The sequence below is a fragment of the Galleria mellonella genome, unplaced genomic scaffold (assembly GCF_026898425.1).
Source record: "Galleria mellonella isolate WM207_F2 unplaced genomic scaffold, CSIRO_AGI_GalMel_v1 utg1267, whole genome shotgun sequence".
Lineage (NCBI taxonomy): Eukaryota > Metazoa > Arthropoda > Insecta > Lepidoptera > Pyralidae > Galleria > Galleria mellonella.
The window spans coordinates 2,996,040-3,012,876 of record NW_026441987.1 but is presented as its reverse complement, the minus strand read 5'-3'; the positions used below and the strand labels follow the sequence as shown (position 1 = coordinate 3,012,876).

Below are 16,837 nucleotides of genomic sequence, written 5' to 3'. Positions count from 1 at the left end.
TTTGTGTACCAGTTAAATAGATGTTGCAACTACTGGATTTATGTGAAATTTGAGTATTTTACTATTAAACTACTATTTATATGAGTTTTACTCATATATTACTATTGTGAATTGCCTATAATATTGTTTAACAATAGCAAGTTGTTACCTACTGTGATTTTGTAAGAGCTGTTTGCAACTCTCTGCTAATTCTTCATTCTCCTTTTGAAAAAGTATTTTCAAAATTTATATATAGTGTTTAAAAAAACAGCATAAGGTTTTATTTTTTAACTTTATTATTTTATTTCTTATTTGTCATTCTAAATTGTATAAAAAAGTCATCTAGAAAATTATAAAAATAATTTTTACGTATGAACTGCAATTTTTAATTTAATCTAAAGTAATTGGACTCTATTGTACCAATTTAGAGTAAAAATTGACATACAAAATATATGTAGTTGTGGCATCTATTATAAATCCATATCTGTGTTTTGTATTGTGCACTAACCATTCATTGGCACAGAAACTTATGAAACAAACATATTACAGTTCTTTTTTGTTGATGCTTAAGCTCTCTTATTGTTATGGGATTTTTATCTAAAGGAAATTTGTTTAGATTACAATTTAAGCTGATGTTATGTGACATAGAGATCTAAGGTGTTACATGAAAACTTAATGCCGGAACTGTCATCCTGATTGATTGATCTAGCCTTGAAAGATGCCATATTAAATATATCAATAAGTAAACATATCATTGTTTACGACCTTGTAATAATGTTATAATTGTTTTTGTTTACGTACAGTATGTTGTAATAATGTTATAATTGGTTTTTGTTTACATACACTGTGTAATGGATCTTGCATTATATGAACCAAAATGTTATATGAAAATATTGCATGGTTGCTTGAAAAAATATTTCTAGTATGGCAATATAATATTGTAATGTAATGAGATATTACAAAGTATGAGGAGAGGATTTGATTTCAAGTTCAGAATGTAATAATATAGGTTTATATTAACATAACATTGTGTAAAATCAGCTTTACACATTCATGGTCACAGAACATTGTAAACAAATGTTCTCTCTTATGGCAAGCATTTGAGAAGGTTTACAATGTTGTTTGTTTAAAAATGATGTTTGTAATTAGCTGCTGTTGTTTAGCTACTGTTCCTAATTTCTATTCTATACACTTACAACAGTGCAATGTACATATTTTTTGTTTCTTACAACATGCTTTCATTCTACTAATCTTTATACTCTTGCACACACAATGGCCTGGTCTTTTTGCCTAACTGCTATATTAGTGATCTTTATAATACTAAAAATATATATTTTATATTTATAATGCTAACAAAACAGTGGTATTTTTTTTATTTTTTTAAGCATGGTATCACAAACATGTATATTTTAATTACGAATTTAAAACAGATAAAATACTTTGATTTAAAGTTCAAAATTCTAAATCTCAGTATTTATTAATATTTAAAAATTATACAACAATATATATAGATATATATCGTTTTAGATTTACCATTCTACAAAAAAAGTCTATTTAAATTTTTTGTGCGAATTTTCAGGTTGCCATGCAGCTGCGTCAAGTACATTAGGCGTCAATGAAATTCTCCAAAACCTGAGTCGAGCTCAACTGACTCCCAGTCATGTTGCCCGGCTTGAGTGCCGGGCCGTCGTGGGATATCTCGGCACCATTGAGACACCGCAGGCGGCCAATAACGCGGCCCCCAGCAACGTACGTACAGCGGTCAGGAAACTGAGGCAGGAACGACGCCCAGCAGCACCTGTGTTGTTATCCGTACTCCCGAATTCACTACTTCTCAGGCGCCCCACAGGACAAATTCTCGCTCAGTATCAACGTGAACGCATAGTTTACGCTGGATGTGGCTCGGATGCGGACAGAAGGTATTTTGGTTTGGTGACGTCAGCAGAGCCGACCGAAGAGGAAGCATCGCACAGTTGCCACATCTTCGCGGTCGACCCGCGAATGGCGGAACATGAAGCTCATACAGCCAGAGCGAGAGAGTTCCAAATCGTTTGCACGAGGGACCCAGTGGCAGAGCGGTGTTTAGAGTTCCCACCGTCAGCGGAATACGTTGTTGGGGTCATAAGAGGGATGTATTCGTTACCCGCCGAAAATTGTTCAAGTCCTAATTTGCAACAGATATCTAAGTTAGCTGTGAAAGGCGATAGTCCAATGTTAGGTAATTTTTCAAGGTGTAACCGCCCTGTTTTCCGCGTGCCTCGAGATCGAAGGCCGTGCAGGCACGAAGACGCGCGAATTGAAGGTCAAGAGTTTGTGGCGAACTCACCGCAGCCTAGTAACCACAGTGAGGTGACTACTACGTCTAGCAACAGCGATTCCGGGATAGGCTTTCATAATGATTGTCGGAATATCGCGGATAGGATATTGGTGGTCGATTTTGCCCAGCAGGCCCCTCCAAATAGGTTCAGACAAGATATGCCTCGAAGGCCAATCGGGTTGGTCGGTTGTAGCAGCTTTGACGCTGATGGTTCCTTCTTGTCTAACACGACACCCGTTGTGGATGGCTTCGGTGGGCAAGGTAGACCACTGAACCTTGACGATGTAATAATAAATACAAATGATCCCCAAACCGTTCGCCATGTGAGCCCGCGAAACGAAGACGACAATTATAACTATAATAATATCTACGGGAATATTCCATCAAGTTCTAAGGCATTCTCGAACGGAGTGGTGTACGACCAAGTGTATACTGAGAATGAAGGTGACCACTACGAATTCATTTCTCAACAACTGGATGTCGACTTGGACGTAGATAGGGTGGCGGAGAAATTTAATTCAGTTGAGATTTACGAGGAGAGATCACGGCAGCCACCTGACTGGCAGTCCAATGAGTCGGTGGAAAACGTGACCGTGATATCCGGGGGCACCAGTAAGGCTAGCATGGACTCTGTGTCGGTGTACTCGTCCAGGAGTCACGAGGAAGCGAGGCCGGTTAGGAGGAAGCACCTCCAGGCTTCTCTCGATGATATGCTGGTGATTGGCATGAGGGATCCGCCGCCGAAAAATAAGGATGATGACAATTTTGTTCATCCTGCTACTGTAAAGAGCAAGGTTAGTATTTTAATAAACAAGCATATGAACATTATTTTATTGATCTGTACAAACATACACACATGCTCTCCGTAAAAAAATACTAAATAATTTTTAACAATACTCCAAACGCTTAAAACTGTATTAAACATTAAATACAGAAAGACCTTTCCTCCTATGTCTTGTTTTCAAAAATAATCATGTGGTCTTCAAAAGACGCCTGAAAAAGCAGTCAGTACGCTGACATAGCCAGGTCAAGCAGTGAATTATCTAACTTATAGGTTGATCTTGTTATTGTGCACAAAATCTTGCTTTTCCACTATCACTAAAAATAAATTAAAAGCCCCTCAAAATATGTTTTTACTGTACTGTGGGTACCACCTCTCATTAGATTGATCGCCACTAAGTTCACCTTCATAATTAGTTTAAAAACTTTTGGTTAAAAAACAAAAATTAAATATTCCATCAAATTATTCTATTTTACTATTCCATGTACATGCTAAAATGAACTTTTTTTTTATACAACTTAAAATGGCAAACAAACTGACGGTCCACCTGATGGAAAGTGGTAACCGTCGCCTATAGACATGAGCAGTACCATGAACATAACAGAGTATACTGTTTCGTCCATGATACCCCCCATGCGTTACCGTTCCTGAGGACTCAGGTGTTATTCCTCTGTACCCAGTAAATTCACTGTCGTATTATTGTTTATTGTATAGATAACTGATGATATTTTATTATTGCCTTATTCCCTTTTTGCCACAACAGAATATCAGTGTTTTGCTCTTTTGAGGGCAAATCAATAGAGTTGTAGCCATTTTGTATTAATAGTGCACACGTACGAAAGGACAAATTATGTTATTTTTTTATGTATTTTTTCTTTTTGTACATTTATTTCTTTTATTTTGCTTTTTCTGTGTCTGTTGTGATATGTGTCCTGTAAGTAATGAAAATAAATTATATATCTGTATGTAGGTGCGTAAATCGCTAAAGCCGCTGAACCTGCTGTCGAGAACGAAGCACATGCTGTCGGGACGGGAGCGGGAACGAGAACGGGAGAAGGAGAAGGAAGCGCGGCGGCGGGCGTTAAGCGCGAGCGCGGGCGACGCGGCGGACGGTCAGCGGCCCGACCTCGCACTGCCCGCCGCCGCCAGCGAGCCCGACCTCAGGGATACGCAGGTCAGACTCTTTCTCTCTCTATCTCTCTCTCTCTCTCTCTCTCTCTCTCTCTCTCTCTCTTTCTCTCTCTCTCTCTCTTTCTCTTTACTGCTTTAAGTGTTATTTTGCGAAAGCGCATATCACTGGTTAGTGAATTAGAATTATTTTGTTTAACCATTAGTAGGGGGAAAGGGATTGTTAGTAATGGAGACTGAGAATCCCATTGCTAGCAATATACCCAACCAGGTCGACCTCCTCGCGGTTCCCCCTGGAAACTATCATGGTTAATTCGTGATGAATTCATCATCATAGGCTACCTGGCCTGTTTTCATTCTCATCTATCACCCTTCACTGGTGCTCCGCCAGCGTATCCCGTTAGCGCAGGCGGGGTTACTATACCAAACACAACTGCTTCACGGTTGAAACACGAATGGGACAGAGGTACCCAAGCAAACATATTTTTTTTATTACGAAATTCAAATACAATGTCTATGGAGCAGGTCTATGTTGAGCAGTGGATAGTTAAATGCTGATATAATGTTGATGATATTATCTATGGCAATTCCAAACAATGGGGGTCCAGGACGATATGATTTTCAACCCATCTCTCCATCTTGTTCGACTGAGGCGCAATACGCGCGTACGCACGGCGCCCGTCAGTGCGCCCGCATCTCTAATTTAGCTTCAATTAACTAATGCGAGCATTAATAATGACGTTGTAGAATGGTGCATGTACCAATTGATAGTTTTCAATATATATATTTCTATATATTGTTTATATATATATATATATATATATATATATATATATATATATATATATATATATATATATATATATATATATATATATATATATATGTTTTCAAAATACACTCAGATTGTGGAATGAGCTCCCTGCTGAGGTTTTCTCAAGAGACTACAGCATGGGGTTCTTTAAAAGGGGGGTAAAGAGATTTCTTCAGGGTCGGCAACGCACGCGTAATACCTCTGGTATTGCAGGTGTTCATAGGCTACGGTAACCACTTACCATCAGGTGGGCTATATGCTTGTTTGCCACCTCAGTGGTATAATATATATATAGGATGGTAGTACGATCCCCCACTAGACGGAGTGATGACCTGAAATGCATTGCAGGGAGTCAGTGGATGCAGGTGGCTCAGGACCGTTCTTTATAGCAGTCTATGAGGGAGGGAGGCCTATGTCCAGCAGTGGACGGATAATGGCTGAAGTGATGATGATGATGATATATTTTTAATATATGTGAGCTGAACTTGATATTTACACTAAATATGCCTAAAACTATTTTCTGTGTAACAGTTTCTTTTGTATAAGTATAATTATTTCAAATTAATTTGTCAGTACAAATTCTTCTGTAAATCAACTTTGTATATTTATTGATACACAGCCATTAGAACTAGACTGTAGATCTACTTCGAATGACGTACGACTGTATAGAAAAGCACTACGTTTTCTGAGAAATAGATAACGTGAGTTGATACTTTGATACATGGGTCACGGCCAGTATGTTGATATAACTAAATTTAACTAATTCTTAAAATAATCCTTATTCTGTGTGTATTAGAATTTGTATTATCATGTAATAATCGTATTGTTATCTCCAATATGTAGTGGGAATTATTTGTTTTAGTAATAACAATTAGAAACACACACACACACACACACACACACACACACACGCACACGCACACATACACGCACACGCACACATACACACGCGCATACGCACACTCGCATACAGAGAGAGAGACAGAATTTTTATATAATTCTTTTTTATGTCAGAAAATAAATATATATAAAAAAATAATAAAAAGAAATTAACCCTTTGCTATAATGTCTTTACATTAAAATAAAATATAACTGGATCAAAAAGCCTCCTTCTTTTTTTTTAAATGGTTAATGATTTATCATTTTCAATCAAGTCAGCTGACAGATTATTATTCTATGTTGCATAAAAAAAAAAAATAATGAAATAATATAATCATAATCAATTCATGCACCAATTCAGAATAGGAGTCCTACAATAGTCCAATCAATTGGTCACTGCATGTTTGGAGTCCCCGGTCCCGGTTAGTCTCTTGCCGCGGTTCTACAAGCCACGCGTCTTATATATTATAGTTGTGGTACTAGTCTAGTATTTATGTTATCTGTGGTTCTGTGATACAGTGATTTATTAACCGGTATCCACAGTTACGACTAAATAAGTGTGTGTTGTGTAACGTTCTTGTAACAGATTCGCTAGTGTTTCTTCTTTCCACAATAGCTATCGGTCGCCATTTTTACGACTTCTGCCAGCGTCATGTATAATAAGCTCGTAAATCGAATATTATTATTTTTCTACAAGAAATATTCATTATAAAATATTCAAATAGCGAACAATTACGTATTGATTTATTGCATATTTATGTATGCTCAAATTACAACTCGGGGGGGGGGGGGGGGGGGAAGGGATTATTAGTAATGGAAGCTAAAGGTCCTATTGCTAGCAATATACTCAACCAGGTCGACCTCCCCGTAGTCTCCCTGATAAACATAGTGCTGAATTCCAAGTGTATTCATCGCAATGGGCTAACTGACCTGCTTTTTTTTATTCTCATCTATCATGCCTCACTGATGCCCGGCATGGTATACCGTTAGCGCAGGCGGAGCTACTATTCCATTATTATCCATTAAAAAAAACTACAGTTCTTCAATTTAAACTAAAAAAAAAAACCATCGCACGTGTTCATCAGTATAATTTTAGGTATACATACACTAGCGGGAAAAAATTAAGGGATCAAAAAAAAATTTACACATTTTTCGAGATTTTTCAAATAGTAAATGTATCTTTGATAAAAGTGCGAGTGAATCTGGGTAATTAACTATTCACGTATACATACATAGTATGTCACCTGGCTTCGTACTTGGCCGCGATTTTATAAGTGATACTTTATTGATGTTGAGCAAGTCCCAATAATAAATATTTGTAAGACGTGAGTGTACAAGGCTACCATGATAAATACAATAAACATAATACACGTAGACGCATATAATTTGAGTAAATATATTTTTGTAAGTGAAAAACATATCAAGAAATTTCTGTCCACCCGCTTTAAGCATGTGTTTAAACCTCTTAATGTGGTTGATTCAGAAAAAGTAAACTCCGTCTTGTCTTTTACATATCCTTTTAATTAATGTCGACTTTGATAGATACCTGCTGCTGATTTTCACCAACGTACAACCCGTTATAAACTAAAGTTTCATCCCAACCATCTGGACGAGTGGCGGTCTGCCACTGCGCGTTTTTCAAGGCACTTTCTTCCACGCACAACCACTCTTTGGAATCAACTTCCAACAGCAGTATTTCCGAACCGATATGACATGATAACCTTAAAAAAAGAGCATATTCTTTTTTAAAAGACCGGCAGCACACCTGCAATGCCACTAGTGTTGTGGGTGATCATGGGCGGCGGTAGTCACTTACCATCAGGTGAGCCGAAGCTATAATTGGCGTTTTTAACACCATGGGTGTTTCCTAAACAGTGATAATATCATATAGAATTTTGTAATGACATATTTTTAAAGAAATTATCTTATATGTCATCATATCACCGTTAACTGTCCACTGCTGAACATAGGCCTCTCTTGGGGAGTTTTGCCAGTAGTTGCCACGCTTGACAGGCTGGTTGGTAACCGTAATTAGACTTCAGTGATGTTTTAAGAGGAACACTGCTGTCCATCCCTCGACCATTAAGTGACATATATTAAATGTTATTTTAAGACAGGGATGGAAGTGTGAAAGATGATATGACTAGCGGATCTACCATGAAATGAAATTCCAAAATTTCGGACTCAATTTCGTGTTTTTGTTTATACCAAAATCGGACCAATAAATGTAGTTTAACATTTTCTTCATCATATTACATCCTATCATAAAAGTCCAAAGGAACAATATTTTAACATTTTTAATATTTCCAAACGGCATGTATTGTGTAATTTTAACATCAAATTTGTGTTTCGTTTGGCTCCGAAATTTCGGAAAACACTTCATGGTAGGCCCTCAGAACGGGACGAGTTCTGGAAATGACTGTGAATAGAGAAGAATGGAAAGGAAAAACATATTATTAATTACGTCGATTCCAAATAATAATTGTAATAAGAATTGAAAGATGATGATAATGTAATTTTACTCATTTGCTCCACTTATTTTTTCATACAACACCGTTATCTTATCTTTCTTACCAGAGGGAGACTTTGTACAAAAGTCATTTGCTTGGGTACCTCTGTCCCATTCGTGTTTCAACCGTGAAGCAATTGTGTTTGCCCAACTGTGTTTCAGTTTCAAAGATGGGACATGGCAGTTAATTTACAGCGTGCAGAGGAATAACACCTGAGTCCTTAGAGATAGCAATGCATGACGGGTATTATGGGCGAAACAGTATACTCTGTTATGTCCATGGTACTGCATATGTCTATAGGCGACGGTTACCATTTTCCATCAGGGGGCCGCCAGCTTGTTTGCCATTCGAAGTTGTATAAAAATTAAAATAAGACCTAAAATTAGGAACGATAATTTTTTTTTTTATATTTTTTTGTTAATAAAAATAAACTTGTCTCTGCCCTGTTGCCTCATACTTTACATGTTTTTCACAAAGATTGTAACAAACAATACGAAGTTGTGACCCGTTTTTATTTAGCGAGCTGTTAACATATTAGCACCGGTGTGCGGACGTGATTGGCGCTGGTCGTCGTCCACACCCCAACAATGGGCACGTGGGGCACGGTCGTGACCGTCGAGTTAGGGTCTCGGATAAACACCATAATAATATTATTTATAGCGTGCCACGAAACGTTGAAATATTCAGGGTATTATGTACCTACTGAGCGACTTCAACATTTATTGAACAAGTAACTGTTTAACAACTATTTTGTTTATACCACTGAGGTGGCAAACAAGCATACGGCCCACCTGATGGTAAGTGGTTACCATAGCCTATGAATATCTGCAATACCAGAGGTATTACGCGTGCGTTATCGACCCTGAAAAAACCTCTTTACCCCCCTTTTGAAGAACCCCATGCTGTAGTCTCTTGGGAAAACCACTAACTGACTATGGCTTCATCATATCAGCCTTTAATTGTCCACTGCTGAACATAAGCCTACTCCTTGGAGGGGGGGAGGGGGGCTAGGCTTATGTAGTTCCCACGCGTGAATTTACTGGGTACAGAGGAATAACACCTGAGTCCTCAGGAATGGCAACGCATGGGGGGTATCATGGGCGAAACAGTATACTCTGTTATATCCATGGTACTGCTCATGTCTATAGGCGACAGTTACCACTTTCCATCAGGTGGGCCGTCAGCTTGTTTGCCATTCTAAGTTGTATAAAAAAAATGTAGTTCCCACGCAGGCGGATTGGCAACCGCAGTTAGGCATTAGAGATGTTTTAAGAGGGACGCTGCTGCCCATCACTACTGCTGCATCCCTCCCCCACCCTTAGTCGGCTCTTACGACACCTACAAGATAGGAAGGGGTGCCCTATTCTATGCCGGGATCACACGGCCGTCTATGTGGCTTATCAGGATAAAAAATTCACTGAATTTTAAGTTAGACCTTTATGGACACAACCGCATCCAATTAGGTACAGTAGTTTTGGCATGATGGCGGAACATATTGCAGACAGACATACAATATACTTTTTAAATGTTTTGTCTGTATTCTTTCTTATTCTGGGGTCGTGCAAAAATTACTGCACCGATACTACAGTTTGTGTACAAGGGTAAGTAAATAAATAAATAATTTCAATTTTTTTCTCTATCTCTTAGAAATGTCTTTCCTTGCATTTTGAGGTGGGCATTAGTGAATTTGGGGTGGGCATGGCCCACCCGTCCCCACTTTAAACACGCCTTTGACTGTTAATATAGTTTATTATCGTGTCGGATCCATATTATTTTGTCACTATTATCATCACAATGTTTTCGATGAACAATATGCACTTATTGTTATTGTGAAAATACTATAAATAAAGTGATGTTTACTTGGGGATTTTAAAATAAATACAGCTAATTATAGCAAGACGTAAACGTAAACGTCAAGTCAATCTTCAAAGTGGAAATATTCTTATCGTTTTACAAAGAACAAACTAAACAAACTTCCAAAGTAATATAACGCATAAATAAACAAATAAGAGTATTTTGTTGACTCATGTTGTCGTCTGACCGTCTTTTTTTATTTTGTAATTTCAATTTTTTTTTTTAATGGGTGATAATGGAATGGTAACCCCACCCGCGTTATTGGTATACACCGACGGGGCACCAGTGAAGGATGATAGGTGAGAATGAAGCAGGTCAGTTAGCCCATCGTGACGAATTCATCAAGAATTGTTCACGATGGTTTCCAGGGGGAACCACGTGGAGGTCGACCTGATAGGGCATATTGCTAGCAATATCGAACTCCATTGCTAACAATCCCTTTCTCCCCATGTAATTTCTATTAACTGTGCTCACAATAAATGGAACGGCAATCCCGTCTGCGCCATCGATATATATTGGCGGGGCATCAGCAAGTGATGATTGGTGAGGATGAAAGCAGGCCATCGTAACGAATCCCTCAAGAATTAACAAAGATAGTTTTCAGGGGGAACCGCGTGGAAACAATAAGACTATTAATCCTTATTACTAACAATCTCTTCCTTCCCTATACGTTGCTACTGTGATGGTTTTTTTTCAATGGATGATAATGGAATAGTAAACCCGCCTGCGCTAACAGTATACGGTGGTTGACTGGTAGGCGTACAACCCGCCATAAACTAAAATTTCATCCCAACCAACTGGACGAGTGGCGGTACTCCACCGTGCGTTTTTCAAGGCACTTTCTTCCACGTACAACCACTTTTTGGAATCAACTTCCAGCAGCAGTATTTCCGAACCGATGTGACATCATAACCTTCAAGAAAAGGCATATTCCTTTTTAAAAGATGCAATAGGTGATCGTGGGCGGCGGTAATGATCAAGCCGCATGCTCGTTTGCTCCCTGTGTTGTAAAAAAAAGAGAATGCCATTAGGCATTAAGTCCGCCCTGTAGACATTTTAATAAATAAATACACTGGCTGGGCACACCAGTAAGGAATGATAGGTGAGGATGAAAGCAGGTCAGTATGGGCCATCATGACTCATTCCAACTCACGGACTCGCTAGCGATGTCGATTCCATCGACGAATTTGCTTACCAGTTGTCTAGAGGTCCTGGTCCCATTACTAATAACCCCCCATCCCACTGTGACGGTTACTACTTTCTATCAAGTAGGCCGTCAGCTCGTTTGCCATTCCAAGTTGCATAAAAAAGTCGATATCGCAACCAAATCCAGGGTATTATTATTAGCGCAGGCTTATGATAGCACGAGAGCAGTTGCACTAGGTGTTATCACTTATCATGTATGCGTGAGGTTTATCTAAATATAACTCGTGACTCATAAGGACATCTATTTATACGGCGAGGTACCCAGGCCCAGGCTCTATGCGGACCTTGGCGTGTGCTCCAGTTTTATGTTTATGTAGCGGGGAAATGAGAATTCTAGGCATTCTATGAACTAGTTAGTGTTCAAAATTGAACGAATGAATTTAAATTGTTAAATTTGAATTTATTTAAAAAGAGAATGTGTACTTGGCTGAATGTAAATAGTTTTTATGATGTAAAAGACTTCTTAAACAAAAAAAAAAAAAACAAAATGTTAAATCAATTTTGAATGCTATCACGTTGTTAGTTAAGCACGAATGTTCTTTGATTAATGTAACATCTTTGAATTTACCATATTTAAGCGAATAAAGATTATTATTATTATTATTGAAAATTAACCTTTTCACATAAATTGATAGATGTAGCTTTTTATAAAAAAGAAAATTGATAAATTATGTTAAAACAAAATATATATTATGACAAGTCAACAAACGACATTTTTACTTACAATTAAATATAATTAATAGATAATAATATATACAACAAGAACCAGTGTATTTTATAAATAGCTAGAGATATCACGAAATTAGATTATAGAGTGTCTCCATACAAATGCTTCGAGAAAAGCGAGTCAACTTTTTCATACAAATTTGCGTGATAAATAGTTATGAGTGATCCCTTTATAACTTCTATATTTATTTTATTTTACAATTTTTGTATCTTTTTAATGCGTAAACACTCATTTTATTTATTAAATAATACGCCAAGATACATTGTATGCGAAAGTATGTAGAACACTGATAAAAAGAACGAGTCAGCTGATTTGACAAATAGCTGACAAAAATTGCTTGACCAGCTTTTTAGACTCAATGCTCTATCTATATAATCCAAGACGAAATCATAGAAGTTTTTGACTTGAAAAAGTCTAATGACGCACATTATTTTCTGCAAATGAAAGCCACGTGAATAAACTCGTTGAATAAAATTTTTAATAAAAATATTACATAATAATGATTCGCGACACAGTTTTATACTTCTGCGGATATCATCGTTTTTCAATAATATTGCAACCAATGTTTTTGTTGCAAATAAAGAATTATTATTATTACATTATATTATTAAATCGTAGTGAGTGGCAAAAGCTCCACCGACAAGAGCGCAGCTCTTAAATTGAATAGATAAATAATAATAATAAATAAATAAATAATTTATTTATTTGCTAGAAATGTGGTAATAATAATGGTCTTAAATATAATAGATCTACACATTTCAGCTTATCTAAAGGCATGCAAATTTAGTATTATAATTTAGTGGCTTACGTATATTAATAGCCTAGTAGGAGTCAATCCATAAATATTGGCAGCCGCACACATACAATTTATTTTATTTATTTATGTTTCTTTTTATTTTGTCAAGGATTTTCGCAGCTGGGTTTTGGCCACAACAGAAATCAGAAATCTCTTTTGAGGGCAAAGCAATAAACTGAATTGTGCTCATTTTGTATTACTATAGCAGACACACGAAAGAAAAAATTATGATATTTCATGTATTTTCCTTTTGTATATGTTTTCTTTTATCTCATTTTTTGCATATGTAGATACATATGCAAAAAATGAGATAAGCCTGTTATTTGTGTGTTGTAAGTAATTATAATATCGAATATATATATATATATATATATATATATATATATATATATATATATATATATATATATATATATATATATATAAATAATCGAATTATTTGGCGTTCCATTGTTTCTGCCTACCTTAATGGGAGACAGGTGTGACTAATATGTATCTGTCTATCTATCTATAAAAAAAAATCTCTAGATATTTCCCGAAATCCCTTGTATCCTTGTTTTCCTGCGACATAGTATAACTTTAACTTACATATCATGAATTTCAACGTAACGCAAATGTTTGTACTGTATTGGGGTTATACGCCGCTACTATTGTTTGTATTGGTTTGTTTAAATTAATATCAGATTGTTACAAGATAGGCAGAGGTTCGATTCCCTTACAAGGCCTATATCCTTCTCCATGCAATTTCATGGTAATTAGTTGAGCCCTTAAGCGGCCAAAAGTTAATATACTTATTCGATCATAATAGGAAGCCTTACTGCGTCACCTCATCATCATCATCATCATCATATCAGCCGTTAACTGTTGCCACGATTGGCAGGCGGGTTGGCAATCGCAGTCAGGCCTTTAGAGATGTTTTTAAAGGACGCTGCTGCCTATCCCTCGACCATAAGTTCCCTTAGTCGCCTATTACGACATCCACGGGAAAGGAAGGGGTGGTCTGTTCTATGCCGGGACCATACGGTCACCTTACAGTGTTTTTATTTGCGGAACCTTATTCTTTATCACTTAGAGCCTTCGTCTATCACCACACGGAGCCTTACACCACCACCATACGGTGCCTTACTCTGTTACCATTCGCAGCCTTGTATTGTCGCCACACAACGTTTTTTTCGTCACCCCGCGACGCCTTAACCTGTAACAACACAACGGCACTCACTGGCACTTAAATAACCCACATTAGAGAGGGGTGGGGGGGCGCTCCCTAGAAACCATCCGGCTAAATTCCAGGTTTATTCATCACGGTGAGCTAACAGACCTGCCTTTACATTCTCACGTATCATCACTCACTGGTGCCCGCCGGTGTATACCGATAGCGCAGGCGGGGTTACCATTCCATTGTCTTCCATTAAAAAATAACCCCGCATTAGAGTACTCGTAAAGTATAAAGGTTGTAGCATGTACCCCATGCACAATAATTCATGGGCCGCTCTTGCGCTGGCAGTCTGCCGGGCCTCCCCCCACGGGGTCTCACATGGCAGGCGAAGACTGCGCCGACCGGCCCAAACGGCGTCAACAGTCAAAAGGAACTATGTTCCTCCGAAGTCGCCGGCAAGTGTCCACCCCAACTACCCTGCACATAGTAATGTGCGGCGAGCGATACCAGCAGAAGGGGGCCAGTGCCCCGGACTGCTCTTCCCCACGTCCCCTCTAGACGGCTACGTGCAGCGAAAACCACTGCCTTGCCATGCACAATAGCGTGATGGTGACGAGTCCTAATGAAACAAAGGCGTTTATGACAATTGATCACAATACACCCACCATGAATCATACGTATTGGTTTAATTAAGGAATAATCCACAAAGATTCCACTGTTTCATTCGAGTTATTTCTGTTGAAGCTATTTCAGTTGCGTGGGGAATACCTCAGGCGAGAGTCAACAATCTGGTAGAGATACATTTATTTGTATCAATGAATCCGGTAGATTCCGATGTGTTCGGAAAACATATATAGATTCTGCCCTGGAAATCACATTGCATAAATAAAAGGGCAATCGTTACTATTGTTTTTTTTTTACTCAATTGTTACTATTATTAATTATTGTACCATCAATTGTATTGTATTAGTATTCGACCGAAACAGGTTTTACAGACGAAGCCGAAACTTACTGAGACATTTAAAATTTCTCTTCTATACTGAAATCTAGTGTATTTTTTACACAGGCACACAGATAGTTAAAGAGTAATAATAAATACTAATTAAAGTATGTAATATTTATATTTATATGTAAATACATGTTAAAGTTATGACTTACTCTTGGAAGTAAACTTAAAAAAAAAAAACAACTTTCAGTTACATACACACACAACACAAACACACACACAAAGTTTCGGCGCGGCCGAAAGTTTCGGCTAATTTTTAGTAATAAATAATAAAGTACTAAGTAATGCAAACAGACATTATGTACTCATTAATATAAATATTTATTTTATGCGAACATTGAACCCGTGACCATCGGAAGGTGAGACAGTGTGTTAACCGCTAAAGGACAACACAATGGTGTTTTCAATCCACATAAAATATGGGATCATTACCAGCTATTCCCCACTGGTGCCCTGCTAGCGTATACCGATAGCGCTGGTGGTTTTCTTTTATAGATGATAATGGAACGGTATCTATATATATAGGTATATCTACTCGCGCTAACGGAATCCACTGGTGGGTCCAACCTACAAAATAACCGACATAGCCCGAAAGATAAGTAAACTGCAGTGGCAATGGGCTGGTCACATAATTCGAAAAACCGGCTACCGATGGGGAAGAAAGGTTCTTGAGTGGCGAGCCTATATGGTACAAGTAAACGCACTGCAGGTCGACCCCCACTAGGTGGAGTGACGACTTCAAATGCATTGCAGGTATTTAGCGATTGCTGGTGGCTCAGGACCGTTACTTATGGCAGTCTATGAGGGAGGCATTATGTCCAGCAGTGGACAGACAATGGCTGAAATGATGAAATAATAAAGTGATATAAAATTGAGATTTTAATTTTAGAGATAGGTTTAAAGAAATGGCGCTTCAGAATCGATTCCATTATCAAAATCGATTCGGAATTCACGAAGATATCGCGTAACATACATACATAGTTAAATTGTTTTCCATAAAAAAAAAAAACTGACTTCAATTGTGGCAAAACCAGTTATTTTAAATTAAAAACTGAACTAATCAGCAGGAGACTTTGTACAAAAGTCGATTGCTTGGGCACCTCTGTTCCATTCGTGTTTCAACCGTAAAGCAGTTGTGTTTGCATGGCTGTGTTTCAGTTTGAAGGGTGGGATATGGCGTGAATTTACAGGGTACAGAGGAATAACACCTGAGTCCTCAGGAATGGCAACGCATGAGGGGCATCATGGGCGAAACAGTATACTCTGTTATGTCCATGGTACTGCTCATGTCTATAGGCGACGGTTACCACTTTCCATAAGGTGGGCGTCAGCTTGTTTGCCATTCTGAGTTGTATAAAAAAAAAAAAATATATATTCAGTAAAAGAGGCACACATAATAAAAAGCTACAAAATAAAACTGCAGTAAAAAAATTATACTATAGTTTTAGTGGACTAAGAAGGTTGTATAATTTCACGAATACAGACAGTGGAATAATGAATGTGTGGTCCCGGCATAGAATAGGTCACTCCTTCCTTTCCCGTGAGTGTCGTAAGAGACGACTAAGGGAGGGCGAGGGATGGGCAGCAACGTCCCTCTTAAAACATCTGTAAAAGCCTAACTGCGGTTGCCAACCCGCCTGCCAAGCGTGGCAACTACTCCCCTTATGGGGAATGTTCACTAGTG

General features: G+C 37.9%; 1 protein-coding gene across 1 annotated transcript in view; it reads left to right on the top strand.

The window, feature by feature from the left end:
• Positions 1-16,837, top strand: part of LOC113522272 (regulator of G-protein signaling loco) — a 117,351-nt gene that overhangs the window by 1,505 nt on the left and 99,009 nt on the right. Inside the window, exons 2-3 of the mRNA XM_052900584.1 lie at positions 1,559-3,090; positions 4,048-4,251. Of these exons, the coding sequence (XP_052756544.1) occupies positions 1,559-3,090; positions 4,048-4,251 (1,736 nt within the window). The remainder of the gene's footprint in view (positions 1-1,558; positions 3,091-4,047; positions 4,252-16,837) is intronic.